The sequence below is a fragment of the Dermacentor albipictus genome, chromosome 5 (genome assembly GCF_038994185.2).
Source record: "Dermacentor albipictus isolate Rhodes 1998 colony chromosome 5, USDA_Dalb.pri_finalv2, whole genome shotgun sequence".
Taxonomy (NCBI): domain Eukaryota; kingdom Metazoa; phylum Arthropoda; class Arachnida; order Ixodida; family Ixodidae; genus Dermacentor; species Dermacentor albipictus.
Window position 1 is genome coordinate 142,795,309 of NC_091825.1, and position 17,958 is coordinate 142,813,266.

Here is a 17,958-nt window from a genome sequence, read left to right on the forward strand (position 1 = left end):
TCGGCAGTCCTTCTGCATTCGCGTCGCGAATGTACTCAAGCCAGCTGTTGCACACTGCGAAGCAAATGAAGTGGGAGATAACTCTTACTGGCCATTTCTTCGTCTTTGCTTTGAGGGGATAGAGCGACATCAAAAAGTCCAGCTTGTCGACGCCACCCATGAATTGATTGTAGCCCGCGATAACCTGCGGACAATCGATGTCGACATGTGCCTTGGCAGCTTCACTCCATCTCTTCACCTTAGTGATGTTGCCTAGTCCTACAACTGTAGGGACCATGTTGACTGGACCATTGTCGTGCCAGCGAACAATGACGACAAAAGTTATAGACGAAAAAGTTATAGAACTAAATAACAGCAAAATATAAAATTTCTTTTGAGTAGTGGCCAAAGTTACCACAATTTCGGCAGATTCTTCGAATTCATCGTCTGAGAAGTCCTCATCTGAGATGTTCCCGTCAGCAACTCTGGCCAAAAGAGCCTGGGCCGACGTCGTCGATGCCTTTTGCCGGCATTCTGAACGGTCTCTAAGACCTATAATGCATAAAAGATACGTATAAGTTCAGCATTACCCGTTAGAAACAAAATAAAATGTCCAGGTAAAGTGATCTGATGAGACAGCCTTGAGGCGCCTTGTGTACAATTGTACACACACATATTTGACTGCACGGCACCAAGCCATCCTTAACAAAAACCGAAAAAAATCGTTGTTTGCGACAAGCCATAACCATATGTGTTAAGCTGATATGAATATCATTTTTGTAAACAAACTTTACACGAGAAAAAACAAGAATTATCGGAGTGCACTCACGTGCCGATCCGTAAAAGGTAGAGGCGCCCATCTTGAATGTTTGTTTTGACTTGTGCTTTGCCGTAAAAAACCTAGATGGCGCTAGCTGTCCACTAAGGAAGCATGTCTCAATGCTCACGTGGTGGGTTATCCAATTTGAAGGAAAGGTGGGCGCGCGACGTGGCGCCAAATTTAATGTGTACAAATGTACACACCGCCGCTGAAGGGGATATGTGCTAAGGTAGTGTGAACTGAGATTGTGGTGCACAGCTTTTCAAAGGAAGATCTCTTTGTTCGTGCATATGAATTAATGAAACTTCCACTCCATATGTATTGTCATGTGCATTTCTGTACAGTCACCAACTGATTTTTCGGACTCCAAAAATTCGGACATGCTCGAAAAAAAAAAAAAAAAGCTTATCAGTTCAATATAGAGCATATATAAGCCTGCTAAAGAATTGGACGTCATAAAAGCACATACCATTTATAAAAGCACTTTATTGATGAAACTATAGTCGGATACAACTTTAGAAAAAAGGGGAGGCCCCGCCCACATGACCGAAGCGGCGAAGTCAACGGCCGTCCGGCGCATGACGTCGGTCCAGAGTGCGCGCCCATTGGTGGATGCTCGTGTGCATCCGCCTGGAGGAGTAAACGCCCCCTTTTTTCTAAAGTTGTATCCGACTATAGCTTAGTTTTGCATGAAATAGTCCTGCATCTTCTGCTTGGGTAACTTTGCTGCCTGCGACAGCCTGCACTTCTCCATATGTCTTAAGAATCGGATCAGCAGAAGCCGCAACCTTCCACATCTACGCAGAAGTGCTGGACTAGTGCGAGTGCACCAATCACATCGGAGGATGTGGGCAAAGGATTCTCATTGCTTTCCTCATTGTGCCCGCTTTCACTTGTGTCCGGTACGATGTCGGCAATGTAGTCTTCGTTTTCAGGCTCTCTCGTGGTCACAACACCGCCATTCGCACTCACAAACTCGTCAACCATTGATTCGTCAATGGCTTCTGGAAATTGACAGCTCGTTCCAGACTTCGGCGAAACCGACAATGGCTTTGGTGCACTCATAACCATATTCATGGTCATCACCGGGCACTCGGAAGCTGGCACGTCTGAAGCAATTTCGGATGAACCACTGGTACACTGCTGCCATGACGTCCTGGCCATGGGAACGCTTCAGGCGCCACGGGCACCGGGTCGTTTGTCTGCTTTAGCCCTACTCTTCCCCTTATTCTTCAAGATCGCGCTGACAGTGCACATCGGAATCTCGTATGCTGTGGCGATATCCCACATTTTACTGCATTCGACTCCATTTACGATTTCGAGCTTCACGGCGAAAGGCAAATTCAGTGTGCTTTGGACTAGCCATCATGGCAACGTAGTGGGAGAAGGCCCGCAAGACGCGAACACTATGAATGAGAAAAGCAGCATGGCAACTCGGTCTTGCACGACGAGGGCACCAGAGCCTCCGATTGGCTGTCTGAGCATGCACTGAAGGCGGGCCGGGATCATTTTTTGCAGGGGGGTGTCGCCGACTCTCCCAATGTGGCACGGTCACGGTAGGGATAGCGGGTGAATGGAGCTGTGCTGCCCTGCCGTAGCGAAGGAGAGCCCACTTCTGGGCACACTTGTGCGCTGCTTGTGTTCGATATAGCAGGGGTCGCTGCTATTTTTGTTCGATGCAAGCGTAATCATTACTATATATCCTTATAGTAACTATACCATGGTCAGAAATTGTTTGATATACAGTATAATTCAATGTAAATGGGTTTGATATAGTCAAGTTTGATTACAATGTGTGGTTCTTGAGGTAAGGAATCCAGGTAAATTGCAGAACGCAGTTTAGGAACCCCTGTGCCTATGAGAACTAGCAGACTTGCATGGCACCATTTGTGTCGCATGGTATAGGCTTTGTGCAGGATAAGCTGGCAACATTCTTAAACTTATGGGTGATGTAACACAGGTCCCTCTCGAATGAAATGCCTTGCTTGTTCCGTGCCAGTTCAATGTTTAACTGGCTCTACATACACATGGTAGCTGGAATTGTTTTTTTTAGAGGTAATTTACCTTATTCGCTGTTAACCCAGTAAAACTGAGGATTTGCGGGGTTGAATCGCTTGTGCTTGCATTGTTGATGTGTAATCCACGTTTGATTTTCTTGCAGGGCCTGGTCTGTCACAGCTGACGAGCAACAGTACTCCTATTACGATCACCATGCCATCTGGTCGAGGTCGGGGTGCAGCGGCCGGAGGCGGACAGATTGTGGCACTGCCTGCCCAGGGATTGTTACCCAGTGGGGGAGCCATCACCATTCAGACCAAGCCAGGCGTGAGCCCTGCTCAGAAAGTACTCACTATTGTGACGACGACCAGTTCGAACACTCGGCCATCTGCCCCACTCAATGTGGTCACACAGGTACCTAGAGTTTATCTTGCTGTCAGGCACTGTTTGCATGTTTGTGATGTATTTCATTTCGTTTTACTTTCCTCGTGTAACTCCCTGCCTGAAGCACACATGCTAGAGCAGAATTGCGAGTTCGGAAAATAGCAGAACTGGTGCATCTAAGGATAAAGCATAGAAGTGAGGGAAACGCCTCCTGCCCTTTTTGTGTGTTCTGCTTGAAGCGCTGCATGTGTCCTGTTTCTTTTTCTTCTTTACTTGTCAACGCTTTATAAACGTTCCAGCGTGTCTAACGAACTGGCCCGAATTGTCACCCCTTATGTAAGCCCCACCAATCCAGTTTGTGTCTTTCTGAATCTCCTTGACTTGAAGGTGGGCACCCAATCTTTCAGCAGAAATTGTCACTCGCTGCGGTACAAACAAGTAGGCCTTGTTGAGTGTTTGTGCTTGGCTTGCAGGCACTGGGTGGGAGCCTGCCAGCTGCTGGTGGTAAGGTGATGTTGATGGCTACTGGCCAGCCAGATTCGGCTGGTGGTGGAGTTACCTACACGACATTGCCCTCTTCAGCTCTTGTCCAGGCTGCTGGTAAGTTTCTGCTGTAGTTAAAATTAGAATTCTAGTCTGTGTGTGGCAGTATCCACATCACACATCTCAGCAATGACTCCTTTAGAAGAATGGAAATGAATTCGAAGGCTATGCTTTTGTGTGCTGCAGGCTAATTTCTGTTTATGGGAAGTTGGAATGCTGGAGACATAAAAGGGGGGCAGCAGCAGCACCTCTTGCAATATCGCGTTGTGCTTTGTTCAACCGCTAGACGTTAAGAGAGCCTTTATGTTTATTTTGTATGTGTTCCCATGTTTGGAAAGGAAAACGAAGTTGCTTGTCACAGTCGGACACTCATAAGTGATCTGTAAGAACTTAACTAGAAAGATCCATTACAGTCAGTGTCCAATTTTTTGGATTGCCTAGGGGCCACAAAAGTGTCAGAAAAATCGGGCAGTCTGAAAAAAAAGAATGCATGCCTTTTACTACCTCTAAGGCCTCAAATCGCCACAGGCATGTCTGAAACAACTAAAGGCCTGCCAGTACATTTATTGGGCGTATCGGTGCTCCTTAGAACGACAGAAAGCTGAGCTAGTTGGTAAGGATTCATTTTGCAAGAAAAGGTGATGCGTGCAGACAAAACACGAGAAGTGGCTCCTACTGTGATAGGAGACTTCGGGTGTACGGGGGTGCAATTAAGGAATGCATTGTGTGCCCAGTGACAATGGCTCCTTCCTACTTGTGGTGTGCTTCACCGCATAACACTATTGTATTGAGACAAAGCTTACCTTCGGGAACCGCCACTATGCCATACGCCTTGCTTTCCAAGCATCAAAGCCGTTGCTGAGGATTATAAAGGCGTAGTCGAGGCCATTGCTAACAGCGCCAAATTGCTTCAATCAAAAAGAGCATCGAACAGCAACAAGCTCGGTATTGAATGTTAAAGTAGCTAAGCCTAGCTTTCCCACGGCTATGGCTGCCAGTGGATGTGTGTGCGAAAGCGCTGGTTCGAGGCAGTGAGATAATCAATATGCTGGTGGTGGTGGCTTCAGTTAATGCTGTTTCGGACTTCCGGTCTCAACAAGAAGTCCGGAAATTCAATTCAATACAATTCGGCTGCCTCGAACCGGTGCTCTCGCACGCAGATCCGCTGGCAGCTATAGCCACCACTGCGGCAAAGCTAGGCCTAGTTGCTGCGACATTCGCTGTGAAGCTTCTTACCGTTGGGTGCTGTGTTTTTTATTGAACGAAATCGCTGCTGTCAGCAATGGCACGGACTCCGCCTTCGTGGTCCTCACGATTGGCTTAGAAGCTTGGAAAGCACGGTGCATTGCATTATGCCGGTTCACGAAAGTTAGCTTCGCCTCTGTAAAGAAATGTTGCTTGGTGAAGCATACGCAAAAGTATTGCAGTGAAGCATAACAAGCTATTCCTTAATTATACACGCATGCACCCGGTATTTCCTGTCACAGTACGAGCACCGGTATGCCTAATGGTGGCATATGAATGTGCTTGTGATGGTTTGAGCCCTTAAGGGCAGTAAATGACATGCATTTATTTTTTTCCAACTGGCTGATTTTTCAGACGTTTTCGCGGCCCCTAGGGAGTTAAAAAAAGCAGACGTGGACTGTGCAACTGACCAAGAAGATGCTTCAAATGGTCCGTGGGGCGAATGAGTGGCGGAAGGAGGACAAGAATAGAAAGGACCTATGCATTGAGGAATGAATGGGAAAGGAAGCGTGCTGCCACTGTTTTGAAGGAGCTTGAGCTAAAAACAAGTGTTGGCTGATGCCGAGATGCAGGTGTCCCTTATCCAAACCAAAATAAACTCTTTAAAGCAGTGAAACGCAACACTGAGGTGTCGTGCACGGGCTGAGAGTATGTCAGGACAGTTGAGGACTTACAAGCTGTTGAGAGAGAATCTAAATTGTGACAAAGTTTGGGCCTCATACCACTGAGCTTGCTATCAATTAATAGAAATAGCTCGCATTCGAAAATATTTGCTTCTGTATGCATCTCCTTTTTATTTATATTTGAGAATGTCCGAATCGATTTGTAATTTCTTTCGGATACATTTTATTTGCTGTGCATTTTACTAACCTTTTTGAATAACATAAACAATACTCCTTAGTATTCAGATTGGACTAAGTTGTTTTTTTTTTTAAATTTGTCGTATTCTTACTAGAGAGTGGCAGCATCGGGCGATATGGTTTCAGTCCGTTTGATACAAAACGTAGTTCTGCGTCACTCAGGGAATTTTGCAAAGGCACTCGGGGAAAACCTGGAAAACTCGGGGAATTTGGAAATGTCAACTTGGTAGGCACCCTGATGTTGATCCTGTTCAGTGAAGGTTAGGCCTGGCACCGTCGAGTTCGTGTGCAAGCTACTGGCAGACGTGGAATGAAAAGTGCAAGCAGTTAGGACCAGCTAAACTGCTTTTATAGTTCAGTTCGGGCCTTAGCGATTTGAAATCAACTACAGTTCACTTTGCACGGCGCGTACATAATAAACGGCAAGCAGCAACACAGCGCTGTGCCAATATCTGTACGTCACCGTTTCCATAGGCTACTGGCGATTGGCAGCTACTCATACTATGACCACTTTTTGCAGAACTGTACAATTCGTTGTGGTGTATGGCAGCATGGTGTGTGACAAGTCAAATTACATATTTCTTATGTATTCCTTATATTGTTTGTGCCACTCTGCCACAGCCCCTATCATTGGGGTTAGCATTATTTGAAATAAATAAATAAACAAATAACTTAGTGGTTTGGACTGTACGTGCACAAACAGTTCTGTATACACTGGTTGAGCTATGTGCCACGAGATAGCTCACGCAGTGTGTTTATGAACTTGGCTCATTCACATGGTGTTTTCTTTTGCTCGCTTCTTTATCTCATTATAGCCTCTGCTGCCAAGTGTACTAATTTATTTGTTCCTTTTATAATGCTTGCATTTCGTTTTTCTTATTTCAATAATATAAAAAAGCACTCAAGCAGGAACTTCAGAAAGTTGTTCCGTTGAAAGTTGAACTTCAGAAAGTTGAACTTCAGAATAATGATCCTTGTTTCTTATTTGTATGGCTTACAAAATATGGTGCAATATGAACTTTAGGAGCGCCAATTTGAGCAGGCATGTTAGGGATGCCTGTGACATGTAGTGGCACTGGTAATTAACTTACTTGATGCCATTTGTGATTGCTGTTGTCTTTATCGCAGCTCAGCCGACAGCTGTGGATGCAGTGCTTGATGAGAGTGATCTGCAGGTGAGACACCAAGGCTTTTGCCTTGCACACAGGGTATAAAGTAATACTGTGGTATATCATTTTCTTAGGACGCATAGCAGCTGGCTTGCACAGAATTAACAAAGTGTCAAATGCACAGGTTTGTTTCTGGCACTGACTTAGGACAAAACATTTTATTCTTGGAATGACTGGTAGTTTAAAGGCAGGAAAAAACTCGAGCATATTAAGGTGAGCCTTAGTGCCTGAAGAGTAGTATAGTAAAGTGCTTGCCAGTTTTAATCCCAGCATCAAAATGGGATTAAAACTGGGCTGCCACTGACCAGCAGGGAACATGTAGGAAATTAATGCTGCTTCCACTGGCTGCCATTGATTGCTTTGATAACTTTGGACACTTTTGTGTGTGTTATTGCCTTGGAGCACAATTACGCATGTAGGTTGCTTGGGTCGCAGAATACTAAGGCACGCTGAAAGTGCGCCAAGTGTCATGGCATCACAGATTATTCCCGTCTTGAGAAAAAATTTCAATTGTGATGCAGGCATGGTGTAAAAATAACTGGCTTTTCGGGTGCATGACAGTTAATACTAAACACTCTTCAGTTACATTTTTCAGCTGTTGTAAAGCAACCTTGACAAAAGTTAAAAGGCCCCTCACCATGTCTTGCCATTTTGAGCTGACAAACCCAGGGCATATATTGAGCTATAACGATCGTGTCTGCAAACTATTGCATCACTACGTGCCATGGAAGGCTCTGAAATCTCAAACCGAACACCGTTTTTCCTTTTCCTTGCTGCCGCCATGCTCCAAGGCGGACGGTGACGTAGTCATGCCCCTGCACCTACATAGTCGTGTCCACAGTGTGATGTTACTCGTAGTGACACGTGACTTCGAGAATTATTCGCGATATCTGTTATCTGTGCGATCTGTTGCTTGAATTGACAAATTGAAGTTTAGAGAAATAATAAAACACACAAACAGAATGTCTGCATGTTTTTTGTTTTACTTCACACTGAAGGAAGAGAGATGTACTTCCGGTTCTTCTGCTTGTTCCCGCGGTCGTGCGGTCACGTGCGTAGGTACCGAAACTATGCCATTTTCTATCGTGCTCCAGTGCCTGATCATGCTCTGTGATCCACTTGTTCTGCCTCAGTATTCGTGTAGCACTGAATTATACTGCTAGTCGTGTTTCCTTGTGCACAGCGCGCAAAATCGTGTGCTGCGCGAACGAGAGAACAGCTCGCGCGCAACACCGTCAGCGGAAATGCGTAGTGCTGGGGAAAAAAGAAAAATGAAGGCGGGCCCTGTGACGTATGCGTCACGCGATCCTTGAGGTCCGGTATGGGAGAACACAGGGAATGAATTTCGCTTGCTTGCTGGCAGTCTTGCTTGGCAGTGGAGTCGCCTGCTGAAATCATGTGGTCGCGGCACTGGAATAGTTCTACCTCGGGTATTAATGAGCCTATTTGAAAAGTTTTTGCGGCAGAACGCTCCCTAAAGCACACGTAACAACGTCCATCGTATAACCAAAATTTGCTATAGGGCTTAGGGAGGGCCCCTATAAATATTTTTGAGATTTGTAAAGGCATTGTTCAGCTGTCTTCTCTAGACAAGTGAGCTGGAAACATTGAGGCAGCATGGATTTAGCTGTTAGTTTTCCTTTATTGTGGGTAATTGGGCAGTTATTGTCCTGTTTTATTATGGACTTGGGTTTCTCACGAGCAAGCTTCGTGTGCAGCCTGCTTTGTTTCTTGCTGCTACTGGCATGTTTGGCATTTGACGAATCCTCGGCTGGTTTTCCAGGGAGTTCCTATGGAGACTGATGCTGATAGCACCACAGATCCAGCTACCATGCAGTCTGCTCAGGCCTTGCTTGACACCATGGTGCCTGTGAAAATCACTGCTGAAGGTGTTTGTGACGATGGAGTCCAGTCTGCCCAAGCTTGCACAGATGGGATGCACTGTGGGACACCTGAGCCATGTACAGATGGTGTTCACTGTGGTACACCGGAGCCTTGCACAGACGGCATTCACTGTGGTACACCCGAGCCCTGTGCAGACGGCATTCACTGTGGTACACCGGAGCCTTGCACAGATGGCATTCACTGTGGTACACCCGAGCCCTGTGCAGACGGCATTCACTGTGGTACACCCGAGCCCTGCGCAGACGGTGTCCACTGTGGTACACCCGAGCCCTGTACAGATGGCATGCACTGTGGCACACCCGAGCCCTGCGTGGACGGTGTCCACTGTGGCACACCTGAGCCCTGTACAGACGGCATGCACTGTGGCACACCCGAGCCCTGTGCAGACGGTGTGCACTGTGGTACACCAGAGCCTTGTACAGACGGTGTTCACTGTGGTACACCAGAGCCTTGTACAGATGGCATTCACTGTGGTACACCAGAGCCTTGTACAGACGGCATTCACTGTGGTACACCAGAGCCTTGTACAGATGGCATGCACTGTGGTACACCAGAGCCTTGTGCAGATGGTGTTCATTGTGGCACACCTAAACCATGCTCAGATGGCATCCACTGTGGCACTCCAGAGGACTGTGACTCACCAGAGCAGCCCCGTTGTGCCAGCCCAGAGCCTCCATGCACAGTGTCCCCTGTGCTCCACAACAAGTCCCTGCTGCGGCCTGTGCCCATGCGCTTGGGTGTGTGTGTAGTGGCCTGTTCGGACCAGGGCGAAGGGGGCGAGGGTGAAAATGGACAGCCACCGGGCGATGACTCAGCACCGGTTGACAGTGGAGGTGGGGGTGGAGGAGAAGGGGAGGAACCACCAGGGCAGGGAGATGACCCACAAGAGCCACCAGTACCACCTCCACCAGCGGACTCTAGTGGAGGGGGTGATGAGCCACCGGAAGAGCAGGGATCTGGCACCCCTGATGCCGCCCCTGCTGATGCACCTGAACAAGAGGAAGAAGAAAAGCGTAAGTGTATCTCTGACTCTACCGTCACTGTGGTCAGTATGATCTGAAATGCAGTGTGGGCAGTCTGTTCTATCGAATCAAATAATGCGGTCTGTGTTGTGTGGATTACTATGACAAAAAGCATTGCTGAGAAGTCTCCTTCACTTTTTTACATGCGCTTGTCATTTGTCGCTGCACTTGTCGGCGATAGCAGGACAGCGCACTGCCACTGCCATGAATGTGCCTCAAATGCTCATATAATTGCTATCACAATAAAATGCACTGAATGGATGGGAACAAAATGAAAGTTCTAGCATGCAGTGCGAGTTGTGGCAGCAGTTTGGCAGTGCACAAGCCCTGTGCACACCAAGCCTGCATCTGGCAGGTTATGTGCGATTTTTGCCTGGCAGGGCTAATACCACATCCACCTATATGCAGTATGTGTGGCAGGGATGTATAGTCACTTGAATCTTTTCTTGGATCCTGTTGGCCTCTGAACAAAAGGGCACCTAGATTGAAGCATGAAGAAGCTGTGGTTTTTTCAAAATAATTCGACCCTCAAAGGGTTAAGAACCTCACTCTTCAAATTGTATAGCTGTCCTGGCCATTTCTGATGCAGCTAAAGTCCACCTGTCATCTTTTTCGAGTAAGGAGACACAACCTCTCTAACATTACTCACTGCATGCTTGCGATGAAGACTTGAAAGAATTAGGTTTAGCAACACTTGTGCAAAGTTTCGTTGACCTTGCTGCAGGCAGTTGCTTTTTGGATTCAGAGGATGCATCCTTTGAGCGAAATCATTCAACACAAACCCTGTCTATGTGTTTCATCATTCTTCTCGAAGAATGCATCTAACCCAGCTTGTTACTGTTATTGCTTCTTGGTGCTTTTCCTGAGCTACAGGTGTGCCAAATTTGCATGCTGACATTCTGTTTGCATCTGTTTCTCATAGCCGAGGGTGAAGGTGAGGAGTCGGCCGCAGGCGGCCTGTCTCTGGAGACGCCTGGTGCACTGCCTCCGGACCAGATGTGTGTAGATGATCCGCCCCCTCAGCAACCACCAGCACCAGCTGAACAAGCAGCTGATGGAGGCAAGTGGCCTTTCTTGTATAGCTGCTTGCTTTCCGGTCTAAATCATGTGCGCCCCATTCCTCATGTTTTGTACGGGCCTTACAAGTTACGAGTTTAATTGGGATGCAATAATTAGTGTAAACTATGGATCTGTGGCATGGGCAGATGGCTTGTCCAAGGTACGCTAGCCTATTTGCCAGCTTAGTTGAGAAAACAGTTGCCTCAGAAAGGCATACTGTGAAACCTTTCTGATGAATACAGATGCTCTTTCTTCGTAGCTTCATGCTACTGTGTGGATGCCGATTTTTTCCTTAAGATCAAGATGATTTCAGTGTGGGTACTGTGTATGCAAACAGTGGGTGAGATGTGCTGTGCGCCTGTGCAGTGATGTCGGCAGAGGCTGAACCACCTGCGGAAGCCACTACTGTTCCTGCTGGTGCTGCTCTTTCCGCTGCTACTGTTGCTACTGTTGCTGCTGCTGTTGCCGCTACACCTGCTACACCTACTACTACTGCCGCTACTGTGGCAGGGGCTGAGTCTGCAATGTGTGCGGACCCCCTGACCACATTAGCATCGGCAGCAGTCTCAACAGCAAGCAGCACTCCTCCAACTCCAGCTCCAGCTCCAGTGCTTGCGGCTGCTGCCACCAATGGCCTAGCGGCTTCCATTAAAACGGAAGAGGACGTCAAGCCGCCGGTAAGCAGCTGCTTGGTCAATTGACCACTTTTGGGAGTCGCGCACAAGAAAGTGCTGGTTTGTGCCATGGTTACCGTCTGTGTGTGCATTACTTGATTATTCAAGAAAACCTGTGGCGGGTGGTTGCACAAGTGTGCTTAGTTGATTAAAAATGTCAAACGCAGTTATGAATAAATGCAATGTCCCATGGGAGAAAGAAGTTTAGGCCCACTCCGCCCATTGCTGCATGTATGCACTATCCCAAAAATGTTCATTGCCAGCTAGCCTTCAATTTAGTAGGAAATCCCAATAATTTAAGATGTCTTAATTCGAATCGACAAAAACTTCCTTGTTGGTCCTGTGAAGTCCTATATATTTGAATAAGAAGGGACTCACGTGAATTAAAACTCCAAAAACCATGCAATGCTTGTTTAGAAACATTTTTGTTAGCCCGTAGACCACTTTTCGCACAAATCCAAGCCATAGGTGGATGTGTACCTAGTCATTATAATGTCACCAGCTGTAAAAATTGCTAGGAAAGATGCACAGGAAGCCGAGACCAAACTGGAGCAAGCAGTGTGACGTGTGCCCTCCTTTCCCATCCGGCTTAGAAAAATCGGGAAGAAAACCTTAGCGCATACTTGATCACATTATCGTGCTCTGACCTACACGCCCCACCTCCCTTTAGCGGGTGCTTGATCATGCTACAGTGTGCTTTGCTTGATCACGTTACGGTGCCCTCAATCACGTGACCTTTCACATCGGGCATGTGGGAGGATGGTACATTTGATACCAAGCCACCATCCTCCTTGGCTCACCCTCGCATGTCTTTTTTTTTTTTTTTAAATACAGAATACTGCAGGCCAACTTGTGACCCAGGCAGGAGGGAATATGTTCATACAGTAATGTAATTAAATGCATTCAAAGAAAAGAAGTGCATATGAAATATGAAATACATTGAATCATATGAGGTACATTGAAGGATGATATAATTACAGAAAAACACATTCTACAAGCATACAATGCAAGGGATTGAATTGAAAGGAAAGAAATATTTACAGTAACAGTTTACACAGTTTACACAGGTTGTTGTTTTTTTCATGCTAACACGCATTAAAGTACTCATGTGGTCACACGTTTATTTGAAATGCAGTTTTTCAGTGGCATGTAATATGTTATTGGACAGGAATACATCGGTCGGCAGAGAGTTCCAATCATTTATTGTTCTAGGAAAGAAAGAATATTTAAAGCAATTTGTACGCGCGAAAATAGGGGTTATCTTGTCGGGGTGATAATTTCTGGTAGCTCTAGCTGGTAGCAGCTGGAGACAGGGTGTATGACCAAGTTGTAGTTCCCTTTTCCAAAGGCGGAAAAGGAATGTTAGGCGTGCTACCTTTCTTCGGCATTCTAGGGTGGCAATATTATTTTCATTAATCAATTGAGAGGGGGAGTCATAACGTCCATAACAATTATATATGTAGCGGACGGCAAGCCTGTTTGTTTTCCAGTTTTTTAATATTTGTTTTCGTGAATGGGTCCCAGACGACGCAAGCATAGTCTAATCGCGACCTTACGAGTGTGTTGAATGCCAGTTGTTTCAGAGATGGAGGAGAATGTTTCAGCTTGTCTTAGTAGGCCGAGTTTACGTCGAGCAGACGCACAAACATTATCAATGTGTTGCGACCAGGTTAGACGATTGTCAGCTTCTTCGGGCACGTGACATAGTGTGCTTATGGAGCACACAAGACTTTCAATGTGACCCTAGTAATGATTTTCGTTTGTGTGCTGTACTACACAATTGATTAGGTGCTGTATTTAAAGGGGCTCTCCTATGTCTGAACTCCGTTTCATTTGAATAAATTTCCAGTCCCCTTGGAGTTAACAAGATTCTACTGCTTCTTGTATTTTTGTAATGTGTGCTCATGGTTGGACACAGCACTGGTGTCAGGAATTCAGGATTTCAGGTGTCAGGTGATGTCAGGAATTCGCTTGCATTTCAAAATTTTATTTACACTTCGGTTTCAGAGATTGGTCAGGAGATGTGGAGGGCAGCTTTTAGGCGAAGGTGTCGGCTTTTGTGAAATATAAAGCAGTGGTTAAGACAGCAGATTTGTTGGTTGTGAACTAATAGAGCGTCCTGTTTGGCGCATTGTGAATATGTGCCATTGGGGTTAACAAATATGCTTGCCACATGCACAGGTGGAGTTAAAAGCTACGGCACCTGCACCACCATCAGCTGGCGGCGGCAAGCGTGACGGCATGTGGTTCGACGTGGGTGTGTTCAAGGAGACGTCATGCCTGGTTTCACACTTCTACCTACCTTCGGAACAGTCGGAGCAGCAAAGAAAGGATGAAACAGATGTGGACGTTGTGTCTCTAGGTGCCCATTCAATGCTGCAGAAGCAGGAACTGCTGCCTGGGACCGCTTACAAGTTCCGCGTGGCTGCCATCAATGCATGTGGCCGGGGCCCCTGGAGTGAAGTGTCTGCATTCAAGACATGCCTTCCCGGATACCCTGGCGCACCCTCGGCTATCAAGATCAGTAAGGGTCCCGACGGCGCTCATCTCTCGTGGGAGGCACCTCAGGGCAATCCCGGGGACGTGACAGAGTACTCGGTGTACCTGGCAGTGCGGTCAGCGACGACGGGTGACGGCGCAGGTCCTGCCAAGACTGTGACCTCGAACCCATCACAGTTGGCATTTGTGCGAGTTTACTGTGGACCCCAGGCAGCCTGCACAGTGGCCACAGCCTCCCTGGCATCAGCACATGTGGACACAACCAGCAAGCCAGCCATCATATTTCGCATTGCGGCCCGCAACGACAAGGGGTACGGTCCAGCAACCCAGGTCCGGTGGCTGCAAGGTACGTGGTGGTGCATTCATGGCGGTTTCTTGTTGCTGAGTAGCAAATTCTGTTATGGCATGGTGTAGGGAAATGCAGAGTGCATGTAGGCACAAGCCATTGTAATGGAGGTGTATCCAATGAAAAAAAGAAAATGCTTGCCGCATTATTTTTATTGATTGTGCGGCTTCCCTTTCAAATGTACTGCTTGTGTGTTAGGTTTTTTTAAGCATGCATTTCTTCTGCACTTGCCTCTAGGCATGCTAACCAGTCTCACAGCATTGGCATAAAATCGTGCTGATGTTGCACAAAAGGTGATATGTAGGATGTTCTAAATGTGTAGGAGCTCTGCATGGTGACATGGTGTAATTTCTGTGTAACCGCCTGCTTATATTTTTTTTTTTGCTATGCTCTGAAATGGAACCAGTTTGTGAGTGCTCTAGGAAGTGGGCTATGCCTAATACATGGCTGGTGTGTTGCCATGATTTTTGAATGTTGTAAAGAAAAAAAAGCATATTGTTCTTGAGCTGCGAAAGCATAGTTGGAAATAACATTTTCTTTGTTCAGATGGTGTGGCACTGAGTGCTGGCCGGGGAGCTGGAGCGGCTACGAAACGACCGCCATCTGATGGGTAAGCCCAAGACACCTGTAATCTCTTAAGGGGCAAGTAGGGATCAGGGCTACTTTTTGCTTCTTGGTACAGAGTACTGAAATTTGGGTGCAAGCTACAAACAACATTGAGGCAGCGTTCAATGGTGGTCGAACAAGGGATGTCATTGGAGACAGCATTTCAACAAGGGGAGTTGTCATGGTCAATTTTGGGAGTTGGCTTGGAATCGGGGCTGGCCTAGATTTGAGTAAAAACAGTACATTTATCAGATATGCTTTGCTGTTTTCAATGCGATTCTGTCTTCCACACATCAGTTCACGTGAATCGGGTATTGATAGGTCTGTGACCTAGTGCTGTTGGTATACCAGGGGAAACAAACAATCACCATAAGAACCCATGCCTGTTGCTGGTTCAATGATGGAAGGAACGTCAGAGGAGAAGTAATGATGCATATGCAGAGCACCGAAGAAGAGAGAGTAGCAGCAGATCGGTGGTTGTGAGATTATTTGAGTGCAAGTTATGATGACAGACAGACGTGTGCTGACAACGGGGTCCCCAATCAAAGTGTATGCTGTTATCCAGTTTAAATGGGCAGCGGTTCCCTGCATTGAAAGCTGCACTCTTGAAACGTCGCTTCCAAAACAATGCAGGGGTGGAGCAGGCTGTACGACAATTCCTGGCATCATGCTGCACTGAGTTTTACTGTACTGGAGTGGTTTCTTCAAACTGATTGCCTGCTATGACAAATGTCTCAATGTCGATGGAGTCTATGTAGAAAAATTGTGCCAAGTGTATAGTTCATGATGCCATGGTGTACTTTTTTTTTTCTGGCAATAAAGCTTCTATGTGAAAATACACGAAGAAACTTTCGGAATGTCCCTCGTACATATGAAATAAGCCTATGCTGAGCTTTTCTTGCTTGATATTAATTTATATTTGAATATACTTTTGCTTATTGCCTAGTCTGCAAGTGTAGTACCACAATATGCCAAAGCTGCATGTCCACAAAAATTTCGCAGCTTTGTGTAGTATGGTCAAATGTGAATAGCGTAAATACACGAGTTTCACTTTATTGATATTGCTGGGGAGGCTGCTGGTATTATTTTTAGGCTGTAATGAATGAATGTTTGAGAAAAAGGCACACATATTAAAGAAAACTACTTAATTAAAGCCCAGTGAAAATCACTGGTGAAACCAATGATAAGCTATACTTGAAATACAAACTTTTGGTTGCCTTGTGCCTAAGTATAGCGGCCGTTTAGTGGTACCTGTATCACGGTGCTGGTAGAAGCTATGTGCATGTGCCATAAAAAAGGTTATGCCAGTCTTGCAATGTTTGACCAATTGTCTCATGGTGACCTGTCTCTGTCCCTTCCCGCAGGAAAGGAGCAGCAGCCAAGAAGGCAAAGAGTGAAGACTCCTGAGCAGCCTGGCAGTGACCAGGCGTGTTTTATTTGCCAGCTTTTAACCCACCAACGCCCGTGTTACTATCATCAGTTGTTTCTATCATCATCAAGTCTGAAGACGTTTTTAAATGAATGGTCCCCCTCTCCCCTCCCCCCCTTGTCCCAATTCCGTGACCCCGCGGTTGTATATAAGCATCACCGCTTTGCACCCAGGTCTTTTCCTTGGGCAAACAGGGCTCTGTGGCATGGGCCCCTGTGGTGTTAGCCCAATTTCATGCCCTGCAGATGGGCAGCGCTATGTAAATAAGCTTTCTATTTTTTTTTCTTCCCATTTATGTCTTATCATCGCAGCTCAAAGCACCCATCTCACAATGCACCCATGCACATGCAGGCATTGCTGCTGACGGTTTTCATTTTTGTATAGTCACCCTCTGCTGACTAGCGCGAGGCTTGCACGATGCTGGCGCAGTGTCTGGACATTCTCCCCTCCCTTCCTCCTTCAGACACACACACAACTTCGAATGGTGGCGCCCAGGCCTTCTGTCAGATCATCGCTGTTTTTTCTTTTTGTGAGGAAATAAAGCCATTGTAGACTATTCATTCTCGCTTCACTTGGTCACTTCATAAGGTACTGCTTCCAGTACAGCGAGCCTTCAAAAATGGCGTCAAGATGTAGGAAGCCACTTAGCACGTTCTATTTCACAAAGTAGCCGCAATACAAGTGCTACACTTGCTTATAAAGCCAAGCACAGGAGTGCCATTTGTTTTCAAAGAAATACTTATACAAAGTTCTGCATATACAGGAGCAAGTCGCCAGGTTAAATCACCATAGCTGGAACCTCCTCTGAAGTTAAAATGCAGACGGTAAAACAAAGCAAACAAGAAAGAGGGTAGAAGAAATTTATGTACATAAAACGCCAACAAAATGCAACAGTTTAGTGAGGAAATATCTACAAGTAGATGTGATTAAAAAAAAATGTTCCGATTTTCTTATGTACATTTCCACGGAAATTGCTTGTCATATGCATATTCACTATTCCAAATTGATGTTCATATCCAGCTTTTCTGGACACGTACCAACTAGCGCCCCAAGCGGGCCCGGCACGAAGCTAGCGCGTTTTCAATGGAACGAGCGGGTTTTTCGCGAATAACAAAAGCTGCAGGCCGATTATTGAAAAACGCAGGTGACAAACGTGTTCTGGAAGACAGTCCACACGAGCCAAATGCAGTGATCACTCTATGGCACGTAAAAATTTTGTTCCCACAGCAGTTAAAGTTTTAGCAATGGAAGCCTATGGAAACGACGAAAATTTGTGCTCGATTTTTGAGGCAAGAATGATGACTGTAATAAAACTATCCAGTCTATCGTAATACGCAGTGGAGCGTAAGTAGTCCGGAGACTCAGCTTTCGATTGATGCCTCTCTCGACTCTCCACATATGGCGTAAGACTGTTCCCGAA

The 17,958-nt window shown here is 46.3% G+C and overlaps 1 protein-coding gene across 1 annotated transcript in view; it reads left to right on the forward strand.

Annotated features, from left to right (window-relative positions):
- Hcf (Host cell factor) overlaps positions 1 to 17,098 on the forward strand; it is a 46,945-nt gene extending 29,847 nt beyond the window's left edge. The window contains exons 12-20 of the mRNA XM_070539092.1: positions 2,961 to 3,211; positions 3,655 to 3,781; positions 6,958 to 7,004; positions 8,782 to 9,916; positions 10,848 to 10,985; positions 11,351 to 11,661; positions 13,840 to 14,503; positions 15,050 to 15,113; positions 16,474 to 17,098. Coding sequence (XP_070395193.1) covers positions 2,961 to 3,211; positions 3,655 to 3,781; positions 6,958 to 7,004; positions 8,782 to 9,916; positions 10,848 to 10,985; positions 11,351 to 11,661; positions 13,840 to 14,503; positions 15,050 to 15,113; positions 16,474 to 16,516 — 2,780 coding nt within the window. The 3' untranslated portion in view covers positions 16,517 to 17,098. The remainder of the gene's footprint in view (positions 1 to 2,960; positions 3,212 to 3,654; positions 3,782 to 6,957; positions 7,005 to 8,781; positions 9,917 to 10,847; positions 10,986 to 11,350; positions 11,662 to 13,839; positions 14,504 to 15,049; positions 15,114 to 16,473) is intronic.
- The last annotated feature ends 860 nt before the right edge of the window (positions 17,099 to 17,958 follow it).